Below are 23956 nucleotides of genomic sequence, written 5' to 3' on the forward strand. Positions count from 1 at the left end.
GAGTCAACCAGGCTGGAAAAGACCCCTGAGATCATCAAGTCCAGCCCATGACCCACCACTACCTTGCCTACTAGATGATGGCACCAAGTACCACGTCCAGTCTCTTCTTAAACATCTCCAGGGCCTGTGACACCACCACCTCCCTGGACAGCCCATTCCAATATCTGATCACAGTCTCTGTGAAGAATTTCTTTCCAATGTCTAACTTAAACCTCCCCTGGCACAGCTTAACACTGTGCCCTCTAGTCCTAGTGCTGATTGCCTGGGAGAAGAGACCAACCCCCACCTGGCTACAACCTCAGGGAGGGGTAAAGTGATAAGGTCACGCCTGTGCCTCCTTTTCTCCAGGCTGAACAGCCCCAGCTTCCCCAGCTGCTCCTTATAGGGCTTGTGCTCCAGTCCCTTCACCATCCTCCCCCACCAGTGCCCTTCTCTGGACACTCTCCAGCACCTGTGCCCTTCCTAAACTGCGGCACCCAGAACTGGACCCAGCACTCGAGGTGCAGCCTCACCAGTAGCGCGTCCAAGGGGTGAATCCCCTCCCCCGGCCCCCTTCTCCCCACAGTTCCCATCACCGGCCCGTGTGCCCGTGGGCGGCCCCGCGTGTCCCGCTAAATGCCCGCGGTGCGCGGTGCCCCTCCGGCCGCCCCGCCCGGGCTGACATGGCGTCTCCTCCCGCTCCCGGCGCACGTGCCGAGCTCCGCCCGGCGGGAGCGCGGGCCCGGCTGGGCGGGACGGCGGGCTGGGACCGACGGGAGCAGGACCGGGAACGGGACCGGGACCGCCGGGGAGCCTCCCTGCGCTCCGCGGGCTGGTGCTCCTTCTCCGGCCGCCGCCAGCCCTCGAGTGAGCCACCGGGCCGTCCTCGCACGTGGGGCAGCTCGGGCGGCGGGGAGGCGGCCCGAGGTGAGCGCTGCCCTGAGGAGGAAGGCGCGCCCGAGGCGGTCAGAGGTGGGTGCTGTCCTGAGGGGGGCAAAGGGGTCGGGTGAGCGGAGAAGAGAGCTAGGGGCGGCCCGGGGGGTTAGCGGTGCCCTGAGCGAGCAGAGGGGCCGGGGCCGGCGGTGAGCGCTGCCGTCAGCGTGGGCTGCGAGCATCGCTGGAGGCCGTGGGGCGGCGGCAGTATACCTTTATCCTGAGTTAGTTAAAATAACTTGGTTAAAATAGCACCTAACAGTAGCGTTCAGGTGCGAAAGTGCGTTTCTGGTTGAGTGGGTTGCAGTATGGCTTCCAAAACCGGGTCTGCTTTTATCTGCAGGCCCGTTTTAATTTGATTTCACCTGTATAGTATAGCGAGACTTCTACGTTTGTGTTGAGTATTAACGTTTGGAAAGCTGGTGCCGAAAGTTCATCGCAGCAGAGCCCGGTCCGTGGTTCCTCTTGGGCAGCCCATGTTTGTCCCAGAGCTCCCGGTCACGAGGAGCCCAGGAGAGCAGCCTTTCTTTTTATTACTACAAACTTTTGTTACCCAAACTACAGTGAGGTCTTCTCCAGAGAGACACGTCTCTTTGTGAACCCAGCGAGCTTCACACGCGGGTGGTGATGGCCACGGCGTGTTCCTCTCCTGAAGGAATTTTCATTGTTTAATCTGCAGTGTTCGTTCATTGCTGAGACCTGCAATGCAGAAAGTAGTTTGCTTTTTGTTGTGCAAGCTGAAGCAATAAACGGTAGAGAATGAGCCTTCCAAAAGGGATGCTTAAATTGGCCTTAGAAATGACCCAAAATTACTATAATTCGTGAGCCTGCTTGAATTAATCTTTAAATCCATGCTTTTGCAGTTACCTGTCCTGCAGCCACCTTTGGTCATACTCTGATGTGAACCCTTTACATGATGGTGGAACATCTTATTTCCAACATAAAGAAGTTGCAGGTGCAGGTTTAAGCAGAAGGGTCACGAGTGCCAATTTCCTGTTAGAAAACTTCCAGTTTGGAGTCTGACTTTTTCATTAACTAACCAAAATCAGTATTTTGTGAGCAAACAATGCGCGGTATTTTTTACAAATGTAGAAACAGTACAGTAGAAAGTTTTAACTGCAGCACAAGTGCAATAAAAGAGATTTTGAAGCTTAACACAGGTATCTTGACTTTGTTCTTTTGTTATTGTGTATATGCTTGATTATTGATGAACATCATCAGTGTGAGCATGGCTTATAAATACAGCTAACTCCTAATTATCCAAACCTGTGCAGGGTGAAATGCATTAGATAATTGGAAACAAACCCAGGGATAATTGGAGTACTAGGGAATTTGGCACAGATATGCACAGTGGGAGTTGGAGTTCCTTCAGCAATCTTTCTTGCCTCATCAGAGGTACTGTCTGATCCTTGTTCTCTTACACCAAGCTGAGAAGGGGAAAAGCCTTGGTATACAACCATCTTGGGTCTGGAGAATCCATTAAATTTGATTTCATGTTAGGCAAGAGTTCAGGCAAAGTTTACAAGATTAACTTGATTACAGATGGGGGGGAAAAAAGGCCACATAAGCTTTATGTTGGCTCAGTGGAGACCTTGGGCTAATAGTCCTGCCAGACTGCAACAAGCTCCAAATGGCATGTGTAGCCTATAACTGAAACAAATTCTTTGTGGGTGAATGAGTTGCCCACTTATAAAAACACAGTTCTAGTGTATTGGTATGCAGTCTCAGCTGAATGTCTTGTAAGAGTTGTTTGATAAAAAAATTCACAGGAAAGGCCACAAGGCTTATAAGGCACTCCCTAGAAAGTCAGAATCTCTGTTTCAGAGTTTTTGTTTCTGAATACTTGCTTATGTGACAATACTATGCAGAGGTATAAACATACTGAAAGCCACATTTTCAACAGTAATGAGGAAACTTGTACTGTTTCAGCTACTGTAAAATTGCCTGTTCTGACTATCACAAATCATGTAATTTTTTTTTCTTCCTACTGAACAACTTTAATTGAAGCAAATTCATGGGTGGAGGACATTACGGGCATTATATTGAGTGGTAAGCACAGAACAGTAAAGTGTTGCTTTAATAATACCACTGATTGTATTACTGAATAAATGCAGTATCAGAGTGAAAACAAGAGGTGACTTCCAGAGTGTGTCATGTTCCTAGCATCTCCATGTGCTCAAATGTGCTGGCAGAATAGTAGGAGTAGCCCAGAGCTTTGTGTCTTCCTGCAAATACTCCGTAACACAGACGTGCATTAGTGTTAATCATATCTCTTTGCAAAAACTTCTGCTTCTAGGAAGTTCCATGGAAGGCAAAACTTGTAGAGGAGACTTGACAGCTGCAGCTGATGAAGAAAATACTGTGAGTTATTTCACTTTGTAATTGCTCCAAGTATTCTGAGCATTTCTGCGTAGCAGAAATGATCAGCATATCTGGCTCATTCTAGAACTCTAAAGTTTCAGTTCTTTTTGTTGTCATATTTTTGTATATCAGAATATTTCTACCCTTTTTTCTAATAAGAATAACTTGGGGTTTTTCTTCCACAGGACTCAGATTCTAATTTAATTAATGAGAAGCCAAAGAAATTGCAGTGTTTCTCTAAGAATGCTTTTTCTGTTTCCTGTGATGAGAGTCTCTTGAGTTTGTTTGTACCACCCCCTAAAAGCGGGACTTGCCATCATTGTGGTCTGTATGGTAAGTGCCTGTTGTCCTGTAGTTGATGACATATGCTGTATTTGTCAGTGAAACCAGATCAGGTTTGCTCAGAAATTTCTTAAAACGGATGTATATTTTTGACTCTCAGATACAAGTGGAGACTATTCAGAACATAGTTGGAGTAACAGAACTGATAAACAGAAGACAGCATCTCCTTACCAAAAGTGGTGGGGTTTTTGCCTTTTTAAATGTAGAAGTAATTTTGGACATTTTGGCAGTAATGTCTGACAGCTGTGTGTGAATACAAATACCTAATTGTAGGTGCTTAGAATAGTAGTGGAGCTGTTTTGTAAAGCAATTATCATAACAGCTGTTGTCCCTTCCAGTATATGTTTCTCTCAGACTTCTCTTTTCTGTCTTTTTTTCTTCAGGAACTCTCAGATGTTCACAATGCATGCAAACATACTATTGCTCTGCAGATTGTCAGAGAAAAGACTGGCCAACGCATAAGATTGTGTGTGATCCCATTAAACAGAAGTAAGTTTGTTAAAAGTTCTGCCACATAATCTGCACAGAAAGACAATATCCCTCCCAAAACAGCATAAATGACCATTGGAAGTCACTGTTATGGTAAAATATGTTGCTTATTCTTAGGCTAGTACTGTATTATCATATACCTGACAGAAAGCTTTGCTGCTTCAGAAGGGTTACTTGAAAGATATTTTTTGAGTTCTTAAGGCATGTTGTAGTGTGAGTTAGAGCAAAAGCATTAATTTTACCAGGTGAGGATGCAGTAAGGATACCAGCTTGTCTCATGACTTTGTTAGTGCTGTTGTTTACATAGGGAAAGGAGAGAAACCAGACTCATAGTTAAGGGATTGCATTTAACAGTCTCTGAGGGGCACCCTTTGAATGGGGCTGTAATGTCAGTGAAGTTCATGGAAATTTATCTTTGATGAGCACAGTTGCAATTAGAAGTTGTTTCAGCCAAATCATTCTCTGGTGCTCATTATTTTTTGACATGCTGGATTGGATGCTCAAGAGATCACCCACTGATCTGTTTCAATTAAAGTAAGCACCATTAGTTTATGACACAGTACAGATTGACTGGCTGGCTTTGGACCAGCTTAGGGGAGCGATCTGAGCATTTTAACTGATCATCTCTAGCAAGGAGTGGTGATTGCAGTTCAGTGAATCTGCAACCAGGTTTACACAAGGGAGATATTTTTAATTGGACAAGTTTTGCTGCAGTAACTGAATGTGGGGGGGAACATGGGGACAGTCTGGGGTGTATCTTATCTAAGTATTACTTTTATATTCTCCTGAAATTTTTTTTTCCTAATTTTATAGTTCTTAAGGTTGGCTTGGCATTAAGGTATTAGCGGAACTCCACAACAGTGTAAGATCTCTTAATTTTAATCAAAATCAATTTATTGGGAAAAACACACCAGATATTGCTTAATAGGGAACTAACATATTTGTCATTCTGCATGTCATTCTTGGATGAGGAATAATGGTTGACAAAAAACACATATTATGAACACAGCCTTTTGTTTCTATTTGCAAGTAGACTGTATTATTAATGCTACTTGTCATTCTTTGGGTTCTTCAGAATTAACATTTTTTTCTTTGATTATAGTGCAAGTAACAACAAAACCAAGGAGGGAGTTTGTCTTAAGGTATGGAATATAATTTTGACTATGTCTTGAGTGGATCTGCTCTGAGGGAGATTTAACCCATGCAGGAAAGGAACAAGTTTCTCCTTTTAGAAAGATCAGTGCTTCAAATGAAAAATCACTAGGGGAAGCATTCAGAAACATGTTACATCTAGAGCCCTTAGAGGCACTATCTGAGACAACTATGGTTTTGTTTGAAAAAAACATTTGTGAAAAAGTTAAAAATCAAGACATGCATGCATGATGTTGCTAGAGGAATTATAAGAAGGAAACAGGTGGAGTGTGTCCACTTCAGAAAACTACTGTTGCCTTCTTTTCTGTGTAGATCATGAGGTGATGCTTGGAGCCTTGGCAGTTTATTGGAGAAGTAAATTTAATGTAGTACTCAACAGTAACAACTGCAGATAAGCTGTTGTTTCTTTGCTGTGCCAGGAATTAAAGATGACACAGTTCTCCTTTGTAATGTTTTGAAGCCTCTTTTCATCTTACTTTGAGCCAAGCACTTCCTGCAGTCTTCCTATGAACTCTTCTGCAGGAATTGATTTTTCTGTCTTCGTGGTTTCTTGGGATGGTATTTGTACAAGGGAATAAACGTGCATGCCTCCAACTGGCCTCATGTTTGCACTGTACAGAGAACTCCTTTGTCATGTACTCTTTGAAGGTACAGCTGAACACCTCCAGTTTAAACATAACTTGTACCTGTTTTAAATAGCTTCTGTGGATTCTCTCTTTACTTAATTTCCTAATTCTTTAGAAGAGAGTTAAGAAGTTAGTTGAACTGATAGCACTTCAAATCCCAACAGCAGCTTTTCCTTTTATATGCAAGGTAATATTTCTGAAGGCCTCAATTATTTAGTTGCTTGGATAGGGCGCAAACAGCCCTCTACCCCTCTTGTTTTAATTGTAATTCTTTCCAGGCCACTGTTCAGTAACTGTTGTTGATATGTTACAGGAGGAAGTGATGTTGAGTTTTGCTGTAGATGTTGTTCTTCCAGATTCTGGTAAGTACTTGATTGTGTGTGGGGAAAAAACCCAATACAAATAAGGCTTTTATGTTCACACCCCTCCCTAACACCCTAAAGATGGGTGTTTTCTTTTGTTCTCCTTTTGTCACTCTTCCAGCTTGTTTTGTTTTGTTCCATTTAGGGGTATTTTTAAACTGTCAGTACTCAAAATACCTTGTTAGACTTAATAACCTTAAATTTTGGTAAGGTTACTTTCCCAGTAGAATTGCAATAAATTCAGTGTGTTCTAGACTACCTTGTTCACTTTTTTCTTTGTTTTAATAGACGCATGAAAATTCAGTGCCATTTTGTTTCTTTATCTCATCCCTTTTTTAACTCTTTAAAAATTAAAAGTATCATTTTCTAGTTCCCCCTAGGATTTTACCAGCTTTTTTGTATTTCGTACGCACTCATTAAAATATCCCAAAGAAAGTGCAATCACTGGATGTTGCTGTATCTAGTTGGAGAACTCTGTAACATGTTTGTATTTCTAACTTTGCAAGCCTCGGTGGATAGAGACACCAGACCTTTGAGGAGTCAGAATTCAGATTTTCAGTTCAGCTGGGTGGCTCTGATTGTCAAACCAGACCAATACACACAAGGTGTACCTTTTGTCATTACTTGGAGGGCTTTATTGTTTAGGTTTTCTTCTGCCTGCAGAGCAAGAACAATATAGTGCTGAGAGCACATCCATTTCACTGATCTGCAGCCCACAGATACTTTGAAGGAGTCGTGATTGATCCTCTTAGCTTACTAGAATTCCTCATGTGCAGGAAGCTTATTCTCCATGTCATACTCTCTGCAGTCTGTGAAAGGACGGTTCTACTTAGTCCCATGTATATTCAACAGCCTACCCAGAGAGGTGGTGGATTCACCATCCCTGGAGGTTTTTAAGCAGAGATTGGATGTGGCCCTTAGTGCCATGATATAGTAATTGGAGTTGGATCAGGGGTTGGACTTGATGATCTTGGAGGTCTTTTCCAACCCAATCTATTCTATGATTCTATGATTCTATTCAACTGATTCAGGATTGTGCTGGGCATATTTCCATTTGGTTGCTTTACAGCACACTGATGGCAAAGCAATATATAACTTGCCACCCTTTTGGAGGGAACATCACATAAATATCACTGCACTCTCAAAATGTTCCATGCATTTATCCCATGACTTTACAAGAAACCTAAACACCTGCATTCAGGTTTTCATTTGAAAATAATGATATTAAAAGCTTGGAATACTGTTTTCTTGGATCAGAAATGGAGTGTGTAATAGCTAAGAAACTCAAGATTTTTATATAAATCTTAGTAACTCATTACATACTCAGTGTTTTAAATATTGAGGTAAGTTATGTATCTTCGTGTCTGAAAAGCTGTAATCAGTTTTTCATTTAACAGTAGTGACTGCAAGTAAATGTTGATTGTTACTGCTTTGCTCATTTTATTTAGGCAAAAAGTCTTGGAGCTGTGGATGTGATCAGAAAACTCAAGTAGCTGAACTATTCTGACATTACTTTTATTTTGCATTTTAAACACATTAAGTGCTGAGCAAATAAGTCAAACATGCTCACCTCGTGATAGGGATACAGGGGATAAAGGTCAGGCTCAGAGCAGGGGTCTGAAATAAAACTAAGTGATGGCTGTTTTATATGGTAAATCACTTTCTCTTATGTCTGTTATTTTAGGCGACTGCCTAAATAAGGTTCCCTTAGAAATGAAGTCTCATTTAGTTCCAGAAAGTGATGCCAACGGAGAAGTTTCTCCAGGAGGTAAGCAAGCAAGTTGAACAAAACTTGGGGAATTTTAGGTCCTCCCATGTTGCATGATAGTCTAGTTTCAGCAGTTGTTCAGGATGTTCAGCAGCATCCCTCATACTTAGAAATATTGGCTGGCGAAGCTTCCTTCAGGTCACTAGTGACAATGGCTCACACACTTCTTAACAGTATAAAATATTTGTTTAGTGATTATTATGTGAGCATCAATTTTTGTGAATTAGGTGACAGGAGCCTTCAAAGTCCAGAGTGCCAGCGAAAAGAATAAACTGTTTCGGTATGTTTATATTTTCAAAGTCATCTACCATTTGATCAGCAACTTTTTTTCTTTTTTTATGTACAGTGTCAGAAAACCATTCAAAGGGAAGCGAAAAGAGAATACCTGAAGATGAAGACTCCCTCCACTGTGCTAACTCAATTCCAAAGTGTGTCTCTTTAAGCATCGGAGACCAGTTTTTTGGTGTGGTTTCCCACATACAAAATCCAGGCACCTTTTTCTGTCAGCAACTGGACAGTGCCTGTAAGTGATGTGTTGGAAACAGGATGTAGGATGCCTGGTGTGGCATTTTTTTCTTTAATGTTAGAGAGTGGCTGGAGGGAGGTGTTGCTGGTCTCGTAGTTTGACCTTAAATAGCAATTCCCTGCAGCTTTAGGCCATGCTTCAGTCAGTTAAGAGCCATGGTGTTGCAGAGGATGGTTTTTGGCAGTGTTGGCTGTTCATATCACTTACTAACCACTGTTGGGTTAATTTGTGGGCAGTCTGAGTAGTGCAAAGTACAAAGGCGATATGGCTTGGATTTCAGCAATCTGAAGTCAATTTGTATCACAGATATTTAGTGTTAAATGTGTTTACTCAGGTGTTCTAGAAATGCATTTTGAGTTTGTAATTACTTTGTTTATTCCTATAATACCTTCTTATTCCTTTTAACATTGGAGGGAAGTGTTTCCTTAAAGACTGGGTGTGTTGACTGAATGTCTTTGTCATGTAGTATGAGGAAAATACCTGAGTATATCATCTGAGGAAATATCTGAGTATGAGGAGGCCAGGTAATAGTGCTTTGGTGCTTCCTGACAGAGTAAAACATAAGACTGTAAGTGACACTGTAGAGGCCAGAGTGTGAGGCTGCAGGGCCTTCAGGGGCATCTTCCACGATGCCCATAAACAGATGTCTGGGGGAGAATGAAGAGCAGAATAAGTGTGTGAGATGTGTCCCTCTCCCAGTGCTGACTGAGCCAGCGGGCTTTTTTCAGCTAAAACGGCTTTGGCAGCTGGATGTGATCTGTATCTCCTGCTGTGGATTTTTCTTTTGTGTACATATGCAACCTTTTAATTCTGGGCGTCCAATAGCATAGCGTGTCCTTCAGCAAGAAGTGACCTGCCCCATCATCTGCCTGTTTGAAGAGCTGCCTTCCTTGTTTCTTTCTGGCTCACCTTCACTAACTTGCTTTCAATTTCCACTGGCTTCAGTTTTATCCTTCTGTTCAAAAGGTCCATCACTGGTTTTCCCTATCCCTTCTCTTTACTGCTATTTACAGACTCACCTGAGGGCCCTCTCTGATCTTACTGATTGAAGAGTTCTAGTCTCATCACTATTTTGCTGTTATGTTAAACTTTTTAAATAATCTCCATTAGACTATAAGATGTTCTTCCAAGCTTTGAGCCTACTGTTAGTGTGTTTTTGTAATAACTGCAAGACAGGCTATGTTCCAAAATTTATGTGTTTTAACATCAGGTCAACTTGCTGGACTTGAAGTGTCTCTTAATGAATATTGTGGCAAACTTCCCAGTAGTCCATCTTTCCATCCTGCTGCTGGAAATGTGTGCTGTGCCCAGTTCACAGGTAAAAACGGACTGAAAATAGTAATTTGTGTTACTTAAAAATTACATTCTATAATTATGTTTAGAAATGTTTCACATAGAGTTTATTTTATTTCTGTCTGGTTTTCAGCTATGGATAATGCTTGGTAATGATTGAAGAAATGATATCTATAAAATATTTACTTAAGAATGTCCCTTCATTGAGCAAACTCTTAACACTGGATTTAGATTATTTACAGTAGCTTTTTATGAAGTCATGAAGGAATTTGGGTTTTTTTACATTGCTGAATACTGTTTCCTCATGGCTGGAAATAAATGTATACTTGAAATTTTAGACCCCACAAAAGGGACAGAAGAAATGGGATTATATGTAGCGATGCTGCTCTGATAGGCTGCTTCTCAAAATGTTATTTAGCCAAGACCTGGTAGTCCTGAATTGTACTGAGACAGATGTATTTTTATATTGTCTGTCAAAAAAAAACCAACAACTCTGTTCTCAGAATTTACAAGAAAATACAATGAACATCTGTATCTTGCTTTACAGAAGACAAACTTTGGTATCGTGCCACTGTCACATCTTATGCTTCTGAAGATACTGTTTTGGTGGACTATGTGGATTATGGCAATTCTGACTCTGTTCCGCTGACAAAACTTCGTCCTGTGATTCCAGCGTTAATGGACTTGCCAGCTCAAGCCATAAGGTGTTCCTTGGCAGGTATGAAATAAATTACAAGGTGTTTCAAACTGCATAGAGGCAAAATAAGTGGGATTATGTAGTCATCACACCTGTAGTATCTTACATGGAAATGTGGGGAAGGATGGAGGTGACGGTAGGCATTATTTCCAGAATTCTTAACCGTGGTGGCCTATCTACAAAATGTGACAAATCTCTCATAATGTACCTGGTGACTTTCAGTTTTGTGTCTGGAAAACTGTTATATGAGCATGACTGTTAGATTTTGCGTATGCTTTTGTTCTAAGCACAATCAGTAATTTACCAGATTTGTGGAATTCTTAAATCTGTTGTGGTTCTAATACTGCAGGGGAAGGTAGATTTCATTTTATATCTCAAAATTCAGAGCTGTACTGGTCCACTTCCCCTATGGTAAATCTAGTGAAAGTACTGGTAGGTTCCTCACCATAGGCTTGTGGAATCTGTGACGTTGGAAAGGGCATTGACAGTTCCTAGTTCACCTTTCTGTCTCAAGCCAGGATCGTAGTCTGTGGTTTTGACACACTTGTTTAACTTGCCGTTGGAAATTTTTTTTTTTTGTTTGTTTGTTTTATTTGTTCCCATCACTATGCAAGACAGCCCACCCCTTTGCTTCAGTAGCCTTCCTTTAGAATATTTGATGTGTATCCTTTTTACAATACTTGGTATTCAATATGCTTATCAAAGGTGAGGTTCAGCACAGCATCCTACCTTCCTAATTTGGAAGAAAACATGAAACAATGCTTTGTTTGTATGCAGAGACAGAACCAAGGCATGTGGAATGTGACCTAAAGAAACCACTTTTCCACAGCAAATTATGGTATCTGTAGGTGATAATGAGTGTTCTTACACTAAGAAAGGCCTGAAACACAATGTGGACACACAAAAAAGTAATCAGATAAGGTGTTTCCTGTTTAGAGTCAAGGATTACTGCTGAATAAAATATATCTTTCTGGAAGGCAACTCCTTCCAATCTGTTACTATAAAAGTTGTGGTTATAATTTGCATTATAGAAATAAATTTAATAGCATAAAGGGTAAATGTTCAAGGAGGAACAAATTTATAGTAGCAGATACGTTGCCTGAGAGATGGTTGTTGTCCAAAACTATAGGTTGCATTCATGAGATCCATAGACTGACACTTAGACACTCATACTAAGGATACACTGAATCTGAATTTAAGCTTGTCTTCGTGTAATTGGTTAGTTGTACATGATCTTTGTCAGATTTTTATTAAACCAAACTAATTGAAAGTTCAGAATCTAAATAACTGGAATCTTGTTATGAGCATGAGGAGTAAGGATGAGTTGCCTGGTGTATCTGCTGCTTTACACAGCTGTGTTGTGCCTTTCCACACATTGGTGAGACTTGGACTGACCTCAGAACCCTTCCGTACTGCCTCACTTTTTAGGTGTAAAGCCACCACGGGGAACATGGACCTCAGAAGGTACCTCTTTTATGAAAAAACTGGTGAAAGACAAAGTGTTCACAGTAAAAGTAGTGGATAAAGAGGGTTCTACGTCTGTGGTGGAGCTTGTGGACACGTCAGTTGCTCCGGCAATAAATATATCGAGCCTTCTCATAGAGGAAGGCTGTGCAGCTGAGGAGTCAAGAGTGGCCTTACCAGCAGTCACAATGAGTGATGTTAAACAAGAAAATGGTGAGTATGAGCATGTCCTGCTGAGATGGCTTTATGGAATCTCCCACTGGAGTGGGTACAGAGAATGCAAGCTCATAGCTCCTCAGAGCTTTCCAGTCTGGCTGATGAAGTATAGCCTTCACAGCTCCAACGTTTAGCCATGACAACTTTGCGAAAGTTATACTGGATTTCTTTGAAATCTGGGGGAAGATTCCATATGAAGCATGTTTAATCCTTCTTTTCCATCCTGTGTCTGGTAAATGTATAGGTTCCCTCCTGCTCCATTGGTACTGAAAACTTGGGGGGAAGTCTTTTTGTCAAGTCTATGTTAAAATCCCTTCATTTTGGTCTTCCTCACTAGATGCTTTGTGGCCACGACACAATTATTGTTCAGAAGGCTTTGTTCGGAAGGGTAAGAAATGTTACATAAATACATTAAACAACTGGCATGTTCCTCTTCCTTGATTTTACTCTCCAAAAAAAGCTCTCACTATAAATAGTGTGTCAGACTATTTATAACAAGACCTTCAAGGATATGAATGAACATTCAAGATGTATAATTTTTTTTCCTGTAAAAATATCTTTTCATTCTCTCCTCTTGTCTTCTCTAGAGGACACAATGAACAAAAGAACGTGCAAGTGGGTTAAATTAACTCTTAAGCAAACAGTCAGTGTCAGAGTGTGTACAGTGTACAGTCCTGGAGAATTCTACTGTCACATTTCAAATACCCATGGTAAGTTTACTCACCTTTTTTCTTCTAATTTCTTTGCCTCCTGATTTGTCATTTATTACAGTTGTAATGAGTTACTGTTTCAAGTGAGCTTGTTTTTTTATCTAAGAATAAAAGTGGAGTTACAAAGAAATTGGATCATGGTATGTAGTAACTCCAGATCAAAATCTGAAAGTGGTGAAGGTAAGCAGTTGAATAAAACTTAATCTAAGAACGTAGAGGAGAGTGGAAAGAGCTACCATAACTAGCCAAAGGATATCTAGAATTTATTTTCACAGGGAGAGTGGTCAGGCATTGGAATAAGTTGCCCAAGAGGTGGTGGAGTCATTGTCTCTAGAAATGTTCAAGAGGCGTCTGAATGTGGCACTTGGGGATGTGGTGTAGGGGTGATCATGGCAGTGCTGTATTGACAGTTGGACTCAGATAATCTTGAAGCTCTCTTCCAGCCCTGATGATTCTGTGATTCTGTAAATAAGAGACGTTTCCTGTGCCCAAACAATATTTACCAGAGCTGTTCTCTAGTACTCTCTTTTAATTTATAAAAACTTACAAAGAGATGATAATTGTAACATGAAAATGAGGAAATGCAGCTTTTGAGACTTGAATTCCTCATGGATAAGCTAAAAAAAGTCTTGGTTCTCTATCAGAAGTCTCTATAAAGGCTTTTTAACCTGTTAGAAAAAGAACATGACAAAAGTCAGTGCTGAAGGGGAAGCTAAAGGCATCCAAACAAAAAATATGGGGCAGATTTCAAAAAGTGACAGATGTTTATTCTTTGACTTATCTAGGGATAGTATAAATTCCTCATGGCTTACAGACGTCAAATGACCAAAATCCTCCCTAAAAGTGATGTGTATAGAGCAGGCTGAAGGTCTCAGTATAAAAAAATGAATGTTTAGGGTAAGATCCCATAACTTGTCATATGCACTGGCCAAACTAGGTAGTTTCCATGGTGTTATCTGACTGTAAAATATACTTTAGATTTTACGGGAAAGTGTGGGGTTTTTTTGGTCCGCAGGAGGAATTACTGGTCATTTTATGTCAGGAAATACCAGCTGCCTGTCCGTTTCCTGCTAATAAGCCTGTGTAGTGAGTTAAATGGTTAATTTGGTGTCAACAGTGTTGTCATTTCTTCTTTTTATGAAATTTTAAAATTCACAGAAGTCTCCCATGAAATGTTTTACAAGTAAGCTATACAGTGGACAGTATTGATAAAGTTCAAGTCAGCTTATTTAGTTGATCTCATCTTTTTTTTTCTTTCTGATTTTCAGAATTACTTGCTCTAAACTCACTTAACAAATCCATGTCTGAATACTGTCAGAAAACTCCACCAGATGTTTTCAAGCCTGAGAATGGAGAACCTTGCTGTGCTTTTTTCTCTGGCAAGTAACAGACTGAAATATTTTTGGTTTTACAGGGTAAACATAAAGAAAAAAAAATGAGCTGATAGTTTGCACTGTACAAAGGATAGCAAAGAACTGGATTTACTTACTGAAAAATGAAAACTGGTAGACTTACCAAATGTAATTATTAATTTATTTTTTTAAAAATTTGTTTAAAATTAGAAGATGGCAACTGGTACCGTGCTGTGGTGCAAAACGTCATTTCAGGTGGAAGTGTTCAAGTGAGCTTTGTGGACTATGGAAATGTTGAGGAAGTACCACTGGATAAAATACGGCAGATCTCACCATCATTCCTAAAACTTCCATTTCAAGCAATTAAATGCTGGCTCTCAGGTGTGCTTTATGGATTCTTTTCTCTTACAAGTGCTCTTGCATTTAGAGACTTGCTGCTGTGGGGGAAGGAGGTGATGACAGCAAACACTGTGCAGAGTTTTGTTCTTTTGGGGTTTGTTTTCTCTTCCCTGAGCTCCTGCCAGTGCTGTGGAGGGATCTGCATGAACTTCATTTACTGATTTGCTGGTCAAAGGGAACTTGTTGTTTAGTTCTGCTTTGTCTGTAGTGCTTACTGGCTTTTGGTTGCTGCCTTGGAACACAAGTAAATGTGCTTTTCTGCAACTTAATTTCTCAAAATTTTTGCAGTCAAAGGAGCTAATCTGTTTTAATGAAGCAAGTTGGCCTTCCATTTCTCTGAAATGGGATTTTTCATTTGATTCCTGTAGAATTTGTTACCATATTTCTGTTTCTCAATCTTATACAAATTCCCTTTCCACCGCAAATCACTCAAAATTCTGCAGTTATCCTTTCTTTCTAATGTGGGCTACATGATTTAAAAATGAAAAATGTGGAAACAGGAAAAAGCTCAAACTCACATTTCATTGAAGTGTCTTTTGAAAAGGTTTTTCTAAAGGAAATTATAATGTTGAAGAAAGTCAGCCTTACTGAATGGAGATATTTTAACAGTTATTTTACTTCCTAGGTATAAAGCCTTGTAATAACAAATGGAATCAAGAAGCTACAATAAGATTTCATATGTGCACTTCAGGGCTAGAGCTTCAAGCCACAGTAACTTCCCTGTCCAAATATGGGGCAGGTGTAGTGCTTACAGACAATTCCACACCTTCTCCAAAAGTGATCAATGACGTACTGACTTCTGAAAATCTGGCTGTAAAGGAAGTTCTACAAGATAAAAATAACTTTCCAAACAAGTCTGTTGATCAAAAAGGTAATTAAAGGAATGTTAACTTTTAGATTTTCAGTATTCAAGCTTTTGACTGTGATCTTGTTGTTTCACTATAGTTGATATCAATAGCAAAAATAGCAAACATGCATAGTTTTCGTTATATTGTCAGTTTTTACAGTTGAACACAAGCTGCCCTGCAGGTGGCATTACAGACAAAAAGAGAAAGATAAAAATGCGTTTGTCTTAAATGAATGCTGATTGACTCTTTGAGAGAAATTTTCTATGACTGAAACTTTTCTCATATTTATTTTCCAATATCTTAATTTTTCTGAGTTTTTTCTTTTTTTTTTAACTTTAGCTATTTTTATATGCCAGTAGTTTATGAACAGCAAATTAAGCATCAGTTATCTTGGTTTAGATTTGTCTTCCTGAAGGGAAGATGCGTAGTTGTCTTTGAAATTCAAAAAGATGTTATAAATATCAAATAAAGTAACAGTTACTTATAATATGTATATGCATGGAGGATAGTGGTAACGCTTCATTTTCTTACAATTTCTATTAGTAACCTCACTTGGGCACTGGAAGTCATTTAAATTGGCTGTAGGTGAAACCATAACTGTCTTTGTAACAGAAATTGTAAGCCCAGACTTGTTCTACGCTGTACCAGTTCTAAATGAAGGTAAGAAAAAGTGTTCACTGTTCTAATACCGGTAAGAAGACACTGTTGCAACCTAGTTAATAAAATGAATGCCTGTAGTGAGCTGGACTATGTGGAAATTTACCTCAGAGAATAGGAAAATATAAAATATGCCAAAGGTGGGAGCAGGGGAGCATAAAAGTGAAGTATGCTCTTCATTGTACCCAGATATGGTTAACTACCAAATGTTTTTTCTCTGTAGTTCAAAAGAGGGAGTATAAGGAGCTGACTGCATTAGGAGCCTATTGCAAATCTTGTAAGAAAGAGCCCTTCCGACCAAAACTGGGTGAAGCTTGTTGTGCCCAGTTTTCAGGTGAGACAATTGTTTGTGCTTGTATTGCCTTGACCAGGGTAAAACACAGCTTTCATTTTTGCTTTAGAGGGAGGAAAAACACCAACTTGAAAGTGCTTACAGATCTCTTAATGCTGTTACAAAGGATTGCCTGACTGCATCTTTAGGGCAAAGAAAGTGCCTGACAGGGAGAGAAAATGAGGAATAGGTTGTGCCCAGCAAAATGTATGGAGCTTTAAGTGGGAAGAAAGCTACTTACTATTCAGATTGGCATAAAAGTCATGGCAGAAGCAATGGCAGACCCACTTCTGGTTTGTGAGTGCCTGAGTGGTTTTTTGTGTGAGCGTGGGGCAGTGACACTGGTTATGATCAGCCTTGTTAGCCTTTTAAGTTGTCCAAGCTTAGTGACCTCTTAAGTCAGAAATATTCTTACCAGTGAGGTAATTTTGATTTATTATTTAGAATAATTAATCCTCCTTTCAGAAGAGGGGATACTCTCTTGATACCTTAGCTCACTATTTAAAAAAAAAAACAGCTGGTGTTACAGGCAATCTGGCAAGTGCTGAAAATTAACTTGGGTGCTAGATCAAGTTAACAGGTCATGGAAAACAAGATAGATGAATTTTAAAGAATTACAAGAATACAAGAGTACAAAGTATACCTAAGTGTTTGACAGCTGTTTTTAACTTCTGATGATGAGTTGTTGTTACTGCGTTTTGCCCTTCAGTATAAGTGAGGAAAAAGATTTTTTAAAGGCTTTTATTTTAGTTATGTTTTGAGAGGTAGTATGTGTTGGAAAACAAAGCTAAGGAGCAAGAAACAGAGTCTGCAGACATCTTTAAAAGAGTATTGTAGTAAAAATCTTACCTGCACAATTTGAGCAAAATCCTCAAAGCAACACTTGTATCTTTATGAATACAGCAGTCAAAAACTATTCCCATGTTTTATGAGCCTACGTCTTGTCAAGTGGCCTTTTATACATGTTAGAGGGTTTAAAAATTCCTGTAAAACTCTCTAGATTCTTGTTGTTGGAATAAACTGTGTTTTTAAGATGATGCTTCACATGTGACGATTCTTGTCCCAATCTTTACAGGTAATGGCCGGTGGTACAGAGCTCTTGTTCTAGAAGCTTCCCAGTCTGCAGTGAAAGTGCTGTATGCAGACTACGGGAACACAGAAACTTTACCAATTTCAAAGGTGCTGCCAATCAGTGATTCCTTTTTAAAGCTGCCTTTTCAGACAATTACATGTTCACTTGCAGGTAAAAAAGGTCCCAAAAATAACCAAAACAAAAACACCCCAAAAAACCCTGACTTGTTTTCTTGAATGTTAGAAATCTGTACCTATTCTGGTAGGGGTCATTCCTTAATACTGGTAAACAACATGACAATCCACTGAAATAGTAAAGTGGTTAACACTGCAAAAGCATGTTTTTTGTTCATTATCTGTAGAATTTAAGCTATTTACACTTGGAAAATTCAGCATCATATTTTCAAAAACATCCACGTTAAGATTCAAGTCCTATCATAAAGGAATTACTTATATGACAAAAATGGATTGTCTTTTTCTTTTTTTTTTCTTTTCCTTCTTTGCAGGAATAGAGAAAGCTGAGTGGTCTCCACTAATGCTTAACAAGTTGAAGGAAATGGTACTGAAGCAATACGTCGCAATTACAGTGAAAGGGATTAACGGAGATGTCAAGTTGGTAACGGTAGAGAAACGCTGTGAAAATGGTGGTCTGAATGTAGCTGACAAACTTGTAAATCAAGGTTTGGTCAAATCCTGCAGTGCCGAATACTCACATAGTGAACAGCAAGGTACATTCTCTCGCTTAATTACTTCAGTTTACTTATTTTGAAGAACTTGGAAACACGTGGGGTGTCTAAGTGACTTTTCCTTCTGAAAATCTTGAATTCCACTTGTCACCTCTTAATTTGGGAAGCAGTGTCCACGTGTATTTTACTCATTCACTTTGCTTGGTTTTTTGTAGGTAGTGGAGGTGAGACCAAATGCTGCTGCACAGAATTGAAAGAGCAAGTAAGATCTGACCCAAGCAATACTTTTTATGTTTCCAGAGTTTAAAAGAAACCCTGTGTGGGGAAGAGAATGGGAGTAGGGAGACAATAGCTAACTGGAACATTTCCAGTGCATCCCAACACTTTTTCTCAGTTTTCTATAGGTGCTAATAATTAAAGCACCGTGAGGCTAAGGGAAGATAGTGTACAGATCACACAGACATCATTAGTCTGTACTTTGCTCCACATAGGGCTCTTAATTTATTTTTCTAGAGTGTGAAGTCTCAAGAGTGTTACTTTGTTGTCTAAAGGTAGTTGTGTTTGCATCAACAGTGTCATTTGGACAAAGGCTGGATTTCTTTCAGTAATATGGCTGTGTTTTGCTGTGTACCCAATTTGGCAGACAGTTGCATATGTAAGAAAATTCTTAAAATAGATAAGATAGAGATTAATATGTGCCACAGTTCCAGTCATGGAGCTAGGCTAAGAATCTGAGTGCAGCAGAAGACTGGAATGTGTAAAAGGATTTGCCAGGTGCAAGATTTTTTTTTTTTTTTCTCCTTTCAGAAAAAAATGAAATGTCTTACAGATATGGCATATTCCCATAATTTTGGAAATCTTTCTGGTTTTAAGCTTTCTCCTTTGCTATTTTAATTTAGGCTATTAAAAGTTTAGAACTTGATCTGAAGTGTAAAGAAAGTACACAGAAAAGATGCATCAGCCTTTGTCAAAGTGATGTTCTTTGTCAGAGGAATAAACAAACCTAATTTTAAAGACAGAAACCCCTTTCAAGGGTGTTTCAAACTCTCCTGTCTTCCCCCAGCCCCAGGAAGCAAGGTGAAAAGCAAAAGTGGTATTTTGGAGGTGGGAAAAAAACATTTCTGTTCAAGGTCATTAAGACCCTCAACACTTCAGAGCAAGGGTCGTCACTGGGAGTTCACTGGCAGAAAGGCAGTAATGGTCCTCGGTGTGGCTGATTTCTCTGTCCCACTGTAGGCTGTTGAGCCTCCTTTTCCATTCCCCCTCGGTGTCTCCTTGATCTTCCAGTTTGATCTAGCTAATATGTTTTCTGACTTCAGTCTGATCATTTTCTGTTGCACTTCCTTCCTGGTTTGGCTCAAAGTCTCATGAGAGATGAAGAGAAGACAGGTGATCACAATATAACTGAAAAAATGAGAAAATAGACATGTGTGAATAACCAAATTTAAGATCATGATCTCAGTCCTGATGTGAGTATTTAATCAATTAGGTTTGAGGAAGCTGCTTCAGCAAAAAAAAAAAAGTTGACAGGGAAGTCAGCTAAAATTCTGCTGGATTTTTCTCCTCCTTCCAGAAGACTTTACAACAGAAAGGAACCAATATGGGTCTTTGCCAAGTTAGTAGTGTTAGGATCTACCCTGATCTGAAACCAACAATTAAAAAAGAATTGTTCATTTGTAATTCTTTCTGCTTATTCCACAGCTTAAAAAGCATGAACGGATCCTGCTCTTCCTTTTAAACAAGTACGGGAATCCAGATGGATTCACAGAAATGAAAAATCTGTTGAAGTCTTAGGGCCCTGACAGGAACTTCATTCATTTGTATGTAACCAGTTCTTTTTTTGGAAGAGCAAGAGCGTCCTTCAGCTTAGAAAAATGAGAGTCACTTTGTAGAGATTCTGCTGTTTAAGTACCTGTATTTATCTGTATGCTTGGGTTGTTATTGTGACATAAGTATGTGACTTGAAGAACTGTAAAGTGGCGAGCTAAAAATTCTGGTTTTGTTTTATTCCACCATGTCCTGCTAAAGTTCTAGCTTTTATTTTCTTGTTGAATGCACAGAAGTTTTTGAAATGGCCACTGCATTGTAAGTCTATTTTGTAAACTTGCATTGGAAATTACCGTAATCATAAAGCTTACATAATTTTTGTACCATTAATGTTACTTGAAAAACTGTATCTAACCTTGATTACTCTTCTTTCAGCCTTATTTCTGGTCTCAAGTTAGACAGAGAATTGTTCTTTATAAACTTGGTTTCAGTATCATTAAAGGTTGAATGTTGTCTTGGACTGCATACAGGTAGTTAGAAAGAGTGAACACTTTAATGTGCACTGTTATTTATTTACACTCATGCTATATATTATGCATCTGTGAATATTGTTTTGTAGTGAATTGTATTAGAGCTGTTTTGTGTGTAGCTACATCATCAGGATTTCTACCCTATCAAGTTTTCACATCATAACAGAAAAGACCCATTCTGGGAGATGACAAAAAATACTGAGTCAGATTATTAACAGATGTTCAGTATTTCTATAGTTGAGTACCTGGTTGTCCTTTCTGACTAATCTGGGAATGTCACATTACTGTTCATGGAACCTAATAAACATTTGCTCATGAAACTGCAGTCAGACTTTTTTGTCCACTTAAAGTGCATATTTTAAAAGCTTGGGCTTTATGCAAATTGGACGAATCTTGAGATCAAGCTGCTTGTGCAAGTGAAATATTTTTTGTTTGACTTAACGTTTTATTACCCTTAAATAGCCTCAGATTTTTTTTCCCTGCCTCTTAGTTTTTGTTGCATCGTATTGTTCTGAACCAAAATTGTGGCTGTGTCAAGTGTTCTTTGACTCCCTGGGACAAACTTGCACAAGAATGCAAAGCAACTCTATGCTTTGCCCACGTGCAAAGCAACTCCATGAGGCTTTAGTCCTCTCCTCCTTCTTTTTCGCTGGCCCACATGCTCCGTCTCTTAGCAAACCATGAACAGTCACTGCATTTCAGAAAAGGAGTTCCACTGCAGTAGTCAAAAGCAGTCACTTTGTATTCCATAAGGAGGAGAGAGGAAAAATTGAACCTGCTTGTCCTACTCAGGTTAGAAAAAAAAAACTGATGTGCAAATTCTTCTTTGACTAAAAGTGCTCAGTCTTGTGCAGTCACCAGTGCTGGCACGTGTCAGGTGCTGGTTTAGGCAGTGCAGTGCTGGCTGGAGGCTTGAACTTGTGCTTTCAAACTCTACAAGTTAGTGACATCATCTCTCCTCCTAAAGATATCTTTGCTTTTTATGAAGGTACTATTTTATTTACAAGAGCTTTGCTCACTCTGTGTGCATCAAAGTGGTCATCTGCTCCTGCCTGCAGCACAGCCAACCCTTGGGATTAGTCAGGGAGGACTCAGTGGGATTCAGCACCTGCCCAGCCTATGCCAGACCCTGCTTGGTATCTCCAGCCAGGCTCCTGTAACCTCCTGAGAAATGCGTTACCCACTAAAAAGAAATTACAGGCAACAGCTAGGGTTTGATTTAGATCAAGTAATCACTTAAACTGAGCTAGTCAGGAAGGGCTGAAAGTACAAAAACAGTGGTCCCTTAATGTTTAAGAGTTGCTAGAGTTGTTTTATCAGCTATGTTGTGGTAAGCCTGTCACATAAGGCAGAAATGTTTTGTCCAAAGCTGGATCATCCTGTATTTTAAATAATTGCTTCGGTGATGCTTTCTTCCTTGGCTGTTATTGTGGGATCTACCCCAGCTATGTATCCCTTAACTCTGAGTCAGAGCTGTTCAGGCCAGAGAACAGCTGGGCAGGGCCCGGGTGCTGCACACCCAGCTCCTCTTGTCTCCTGTTCTTGTTGGGGAATTCTTGCATTGCTCTGCTTTCAGGGGTAGGGACTTGTTACAGCAGGAGTGTGAGCAGCACCACGTGTCCTGGCAGAGAACAGAAGTGAAAAGCAGGATAAGGAAGGCTGATCTAGGTATAGCTTCTGTTTGTGGAATAATCTTATTATGTAAATTCCACTTTATTCCTAAAAAATGTAGCTATTTATAACTCCAAAGCATATGAAGTTACCGCTTTTCAAAAAAATACTGACTTGCAGAGGTTTTTTTTCTGCTCCTGCAGTTGCACAGCTTCAGTTACAGAACAAAACATCCCCCTAATTACACAAAAAACCACAAACAAACCCACTAAACAGCCACACAAAACCAACTCCAAACAACAAAACATTTTGAAACAGCCCCTTAATGTTATTCCTCTAGGTGTAGTAGGTGCGAACATGGTACTTTTATGCACTGGTACAGCATCTTCTGTGGAAACACAAGCATTAGGAAAAACATTCTCAAAATCAAAAAAAAAAAAAAAAAAAAAAAAAAAAAAAAAAAAAAAAAAAAAAAAAAAAAAAAAAAAAAAAAAAAAAAAAAAAAAAAAAAAAAAAAAAAAAAAAAAAAAAAAAGTTGAATCCTACATGGAGCTACTTTACAGCTGTTGGGGGCAGAGTAACCCGGAGCCTGCTGCTGTACTCGTGCTGCTGCCAGGCCTGCTGGCTGTGCTCCAGGAGCGCTGACATTTTCAGCTGTGCAAAGTCCGTGCAAATGAGCGGATCCCACAGTGTTGCTCTTAAATGTAACCTACGGCAAGGTGGGTGTTGCTGGTGCTGCTTCCCCCGCCCCCATTCGAGGTTGTAGGTGTCGGATGTGATGGATGGGGAGGAGAGGCCGTCAGGGCTGAGCGCGGTATAAATTCAGGAGGGGAGGAGGCTGGTTGTGAGTTCCGCAGGTGTACCAGAGCTGGGTGGCGTCTGCAGAGAAAAGGTAAAGTGCAACTCGGAGAGGCTTTTTTTTTTTCCTTATATATATGCATGTTATTATTTTCCTTTTTTATTTGATAACATCTTAAACCCTTAACTTGGAGAGTAGGGCCCGCCTGGGGAGGCAGAGGTACCGGGGGTCCGCCCTCCCAGCGGGGCCGGGGGGGTTGCAGTCCCTGCCGGACGGGGGGCGAGGGCAGCCCTGGCGGGGAGCGGAGCCGTGCGCGGCAGCGGTCGAGCTGGGCCAGGAGGTGATGGAGCCCGGGTGAGTCTTCCCGAAGAGGGCTTGGGCTGGTCCCCAGCGGGCCGGGCCGGTCCCAGCGGCGAAACCTCTCTGGCCCCTCGGAGGGATGCGCGGGCAGCGGGATGCGGCCGGCGAGTCGGAGCCGCTGAGCTGGCCGGGGTCAGGGAGGTGGTGGTGGCAGGAGCACCCAAAGGAGCCGGTTGCACAGCCGGGGTCCCTCTCCGGGTCGGGAGAAGCCCAGGCACCCATGAGTCCCGGCCAGTGTGTGCCTGTGGTCCCGCCGAGGGCTCTGCCCCTGCGCTCAGTCGCGGGAATTTGGGCAGGCTCCGCTGCAGCAGGGGGGTGAATCTGTGCTCTGTAAAGAATAAATAATGCTATGTTACCTTATTAAAATAACAAAACCCCCCATTACCCAGAAAACCAGACCCAGCGCATGCTCTAGGGGTTGAATTGATTTTTTTCTAGCTCTTCTAAGGGTGCGGCCAAGGGAAAGTGCTAAACCTGCCAGGGCAGGCTTTCCAACAGGTTGTGTCTCATGTCCTTAACAAAAATCCTTCTGCAGAAGACGCAAAAACAACTTGATCAAATCTTGATGATACGTGTAATATATTTGGACACTTGCACTTCGTAAAGAAACAAGAATAGCTGTTGTCT

At 40.5% G+C, this 23956-nt stretch overlaps 1 protein-coding gene across 1 annotated transcript; it reads left to right on the forward strand.

Annotated features, from left to right (window-relative positions):
- Nucleotides 1-754: 754 nt before the first annotated feature.
- Nucleotides 755-20879, forward strand: TDRD1 (tudor domain containing 1). Its single transcript, XM_027884896.1, has 21 exons — nt 755-951; nt 3209-3273; nt 3459-3606; nt 3999-4104; nt 5207-5246; nt 6196-6244; nt 7929-8012; nt 8359-8535; nt 9749-9856; nt 10379-10549; nt 11957-12205; nt 12796-12918; nt 14187-14297; nt 14481-14651; nt 15295-15540; nt 16061-16177; nt 16398-16508; nt 17581-17748; nt 18083-18304; nt 18478-18524; nt 19964-20879. Exons 2-21 carry the CDS (start codon nt 3217-3219, stop codon nt 20054-20056), a joined length of 2598 nt encoding a protein of 865 aa, XP_027740697.1. The 5' UTR covers nt 755-951; nt 3209-3216; the 3' UTR covers nt 20057-20879.
- The last annotated feature ends 3077 nt before the right edge of the window (nt 20880-23956 follow it).

The sequence above is a fragment of the Empidonax traillii genome, unplaced genomic scaffold (genome assembly GCF_003031625.1).
Source record: "Empidonax traillii isolate 1590-97213 ecotype Southwest subspecies unplaced genomic scaffold, ASM303162v1 scaffold156:size1289327, whole genome shotgun sequence".
NCBI lineage: Eukaryota > Metazoa > Chordata > Aves > Passeriformes > Tyrannidae > Empidonax > Empidonax traillii.

Excerpts from the sequence above, each read along its gene's own strand:
- TDRD1 (XM_027884896.1), top strand. The coding sequence starts at position 3,217 with ATGGAAGGCAAAACTTGTAGAGGAGACTTGACAGCTGCAGCTGATGAA. Across the intron at positions 6,245-7,928 it reads TGTTGTTCTTCCAGATTCTG|GCGACTGCCTAAATAAGGTT; the intron begins GTAAGTACTTGA and ends CTGTTATTTTAG. Across the intron at positions 18,305-18,477 it reads CTCACATAGTGAACAGCAAG|GTAGTGGAGGTGAGACCAAA; the intron begins GTACATTCTCTC and ends GGTTTTTTGTAG.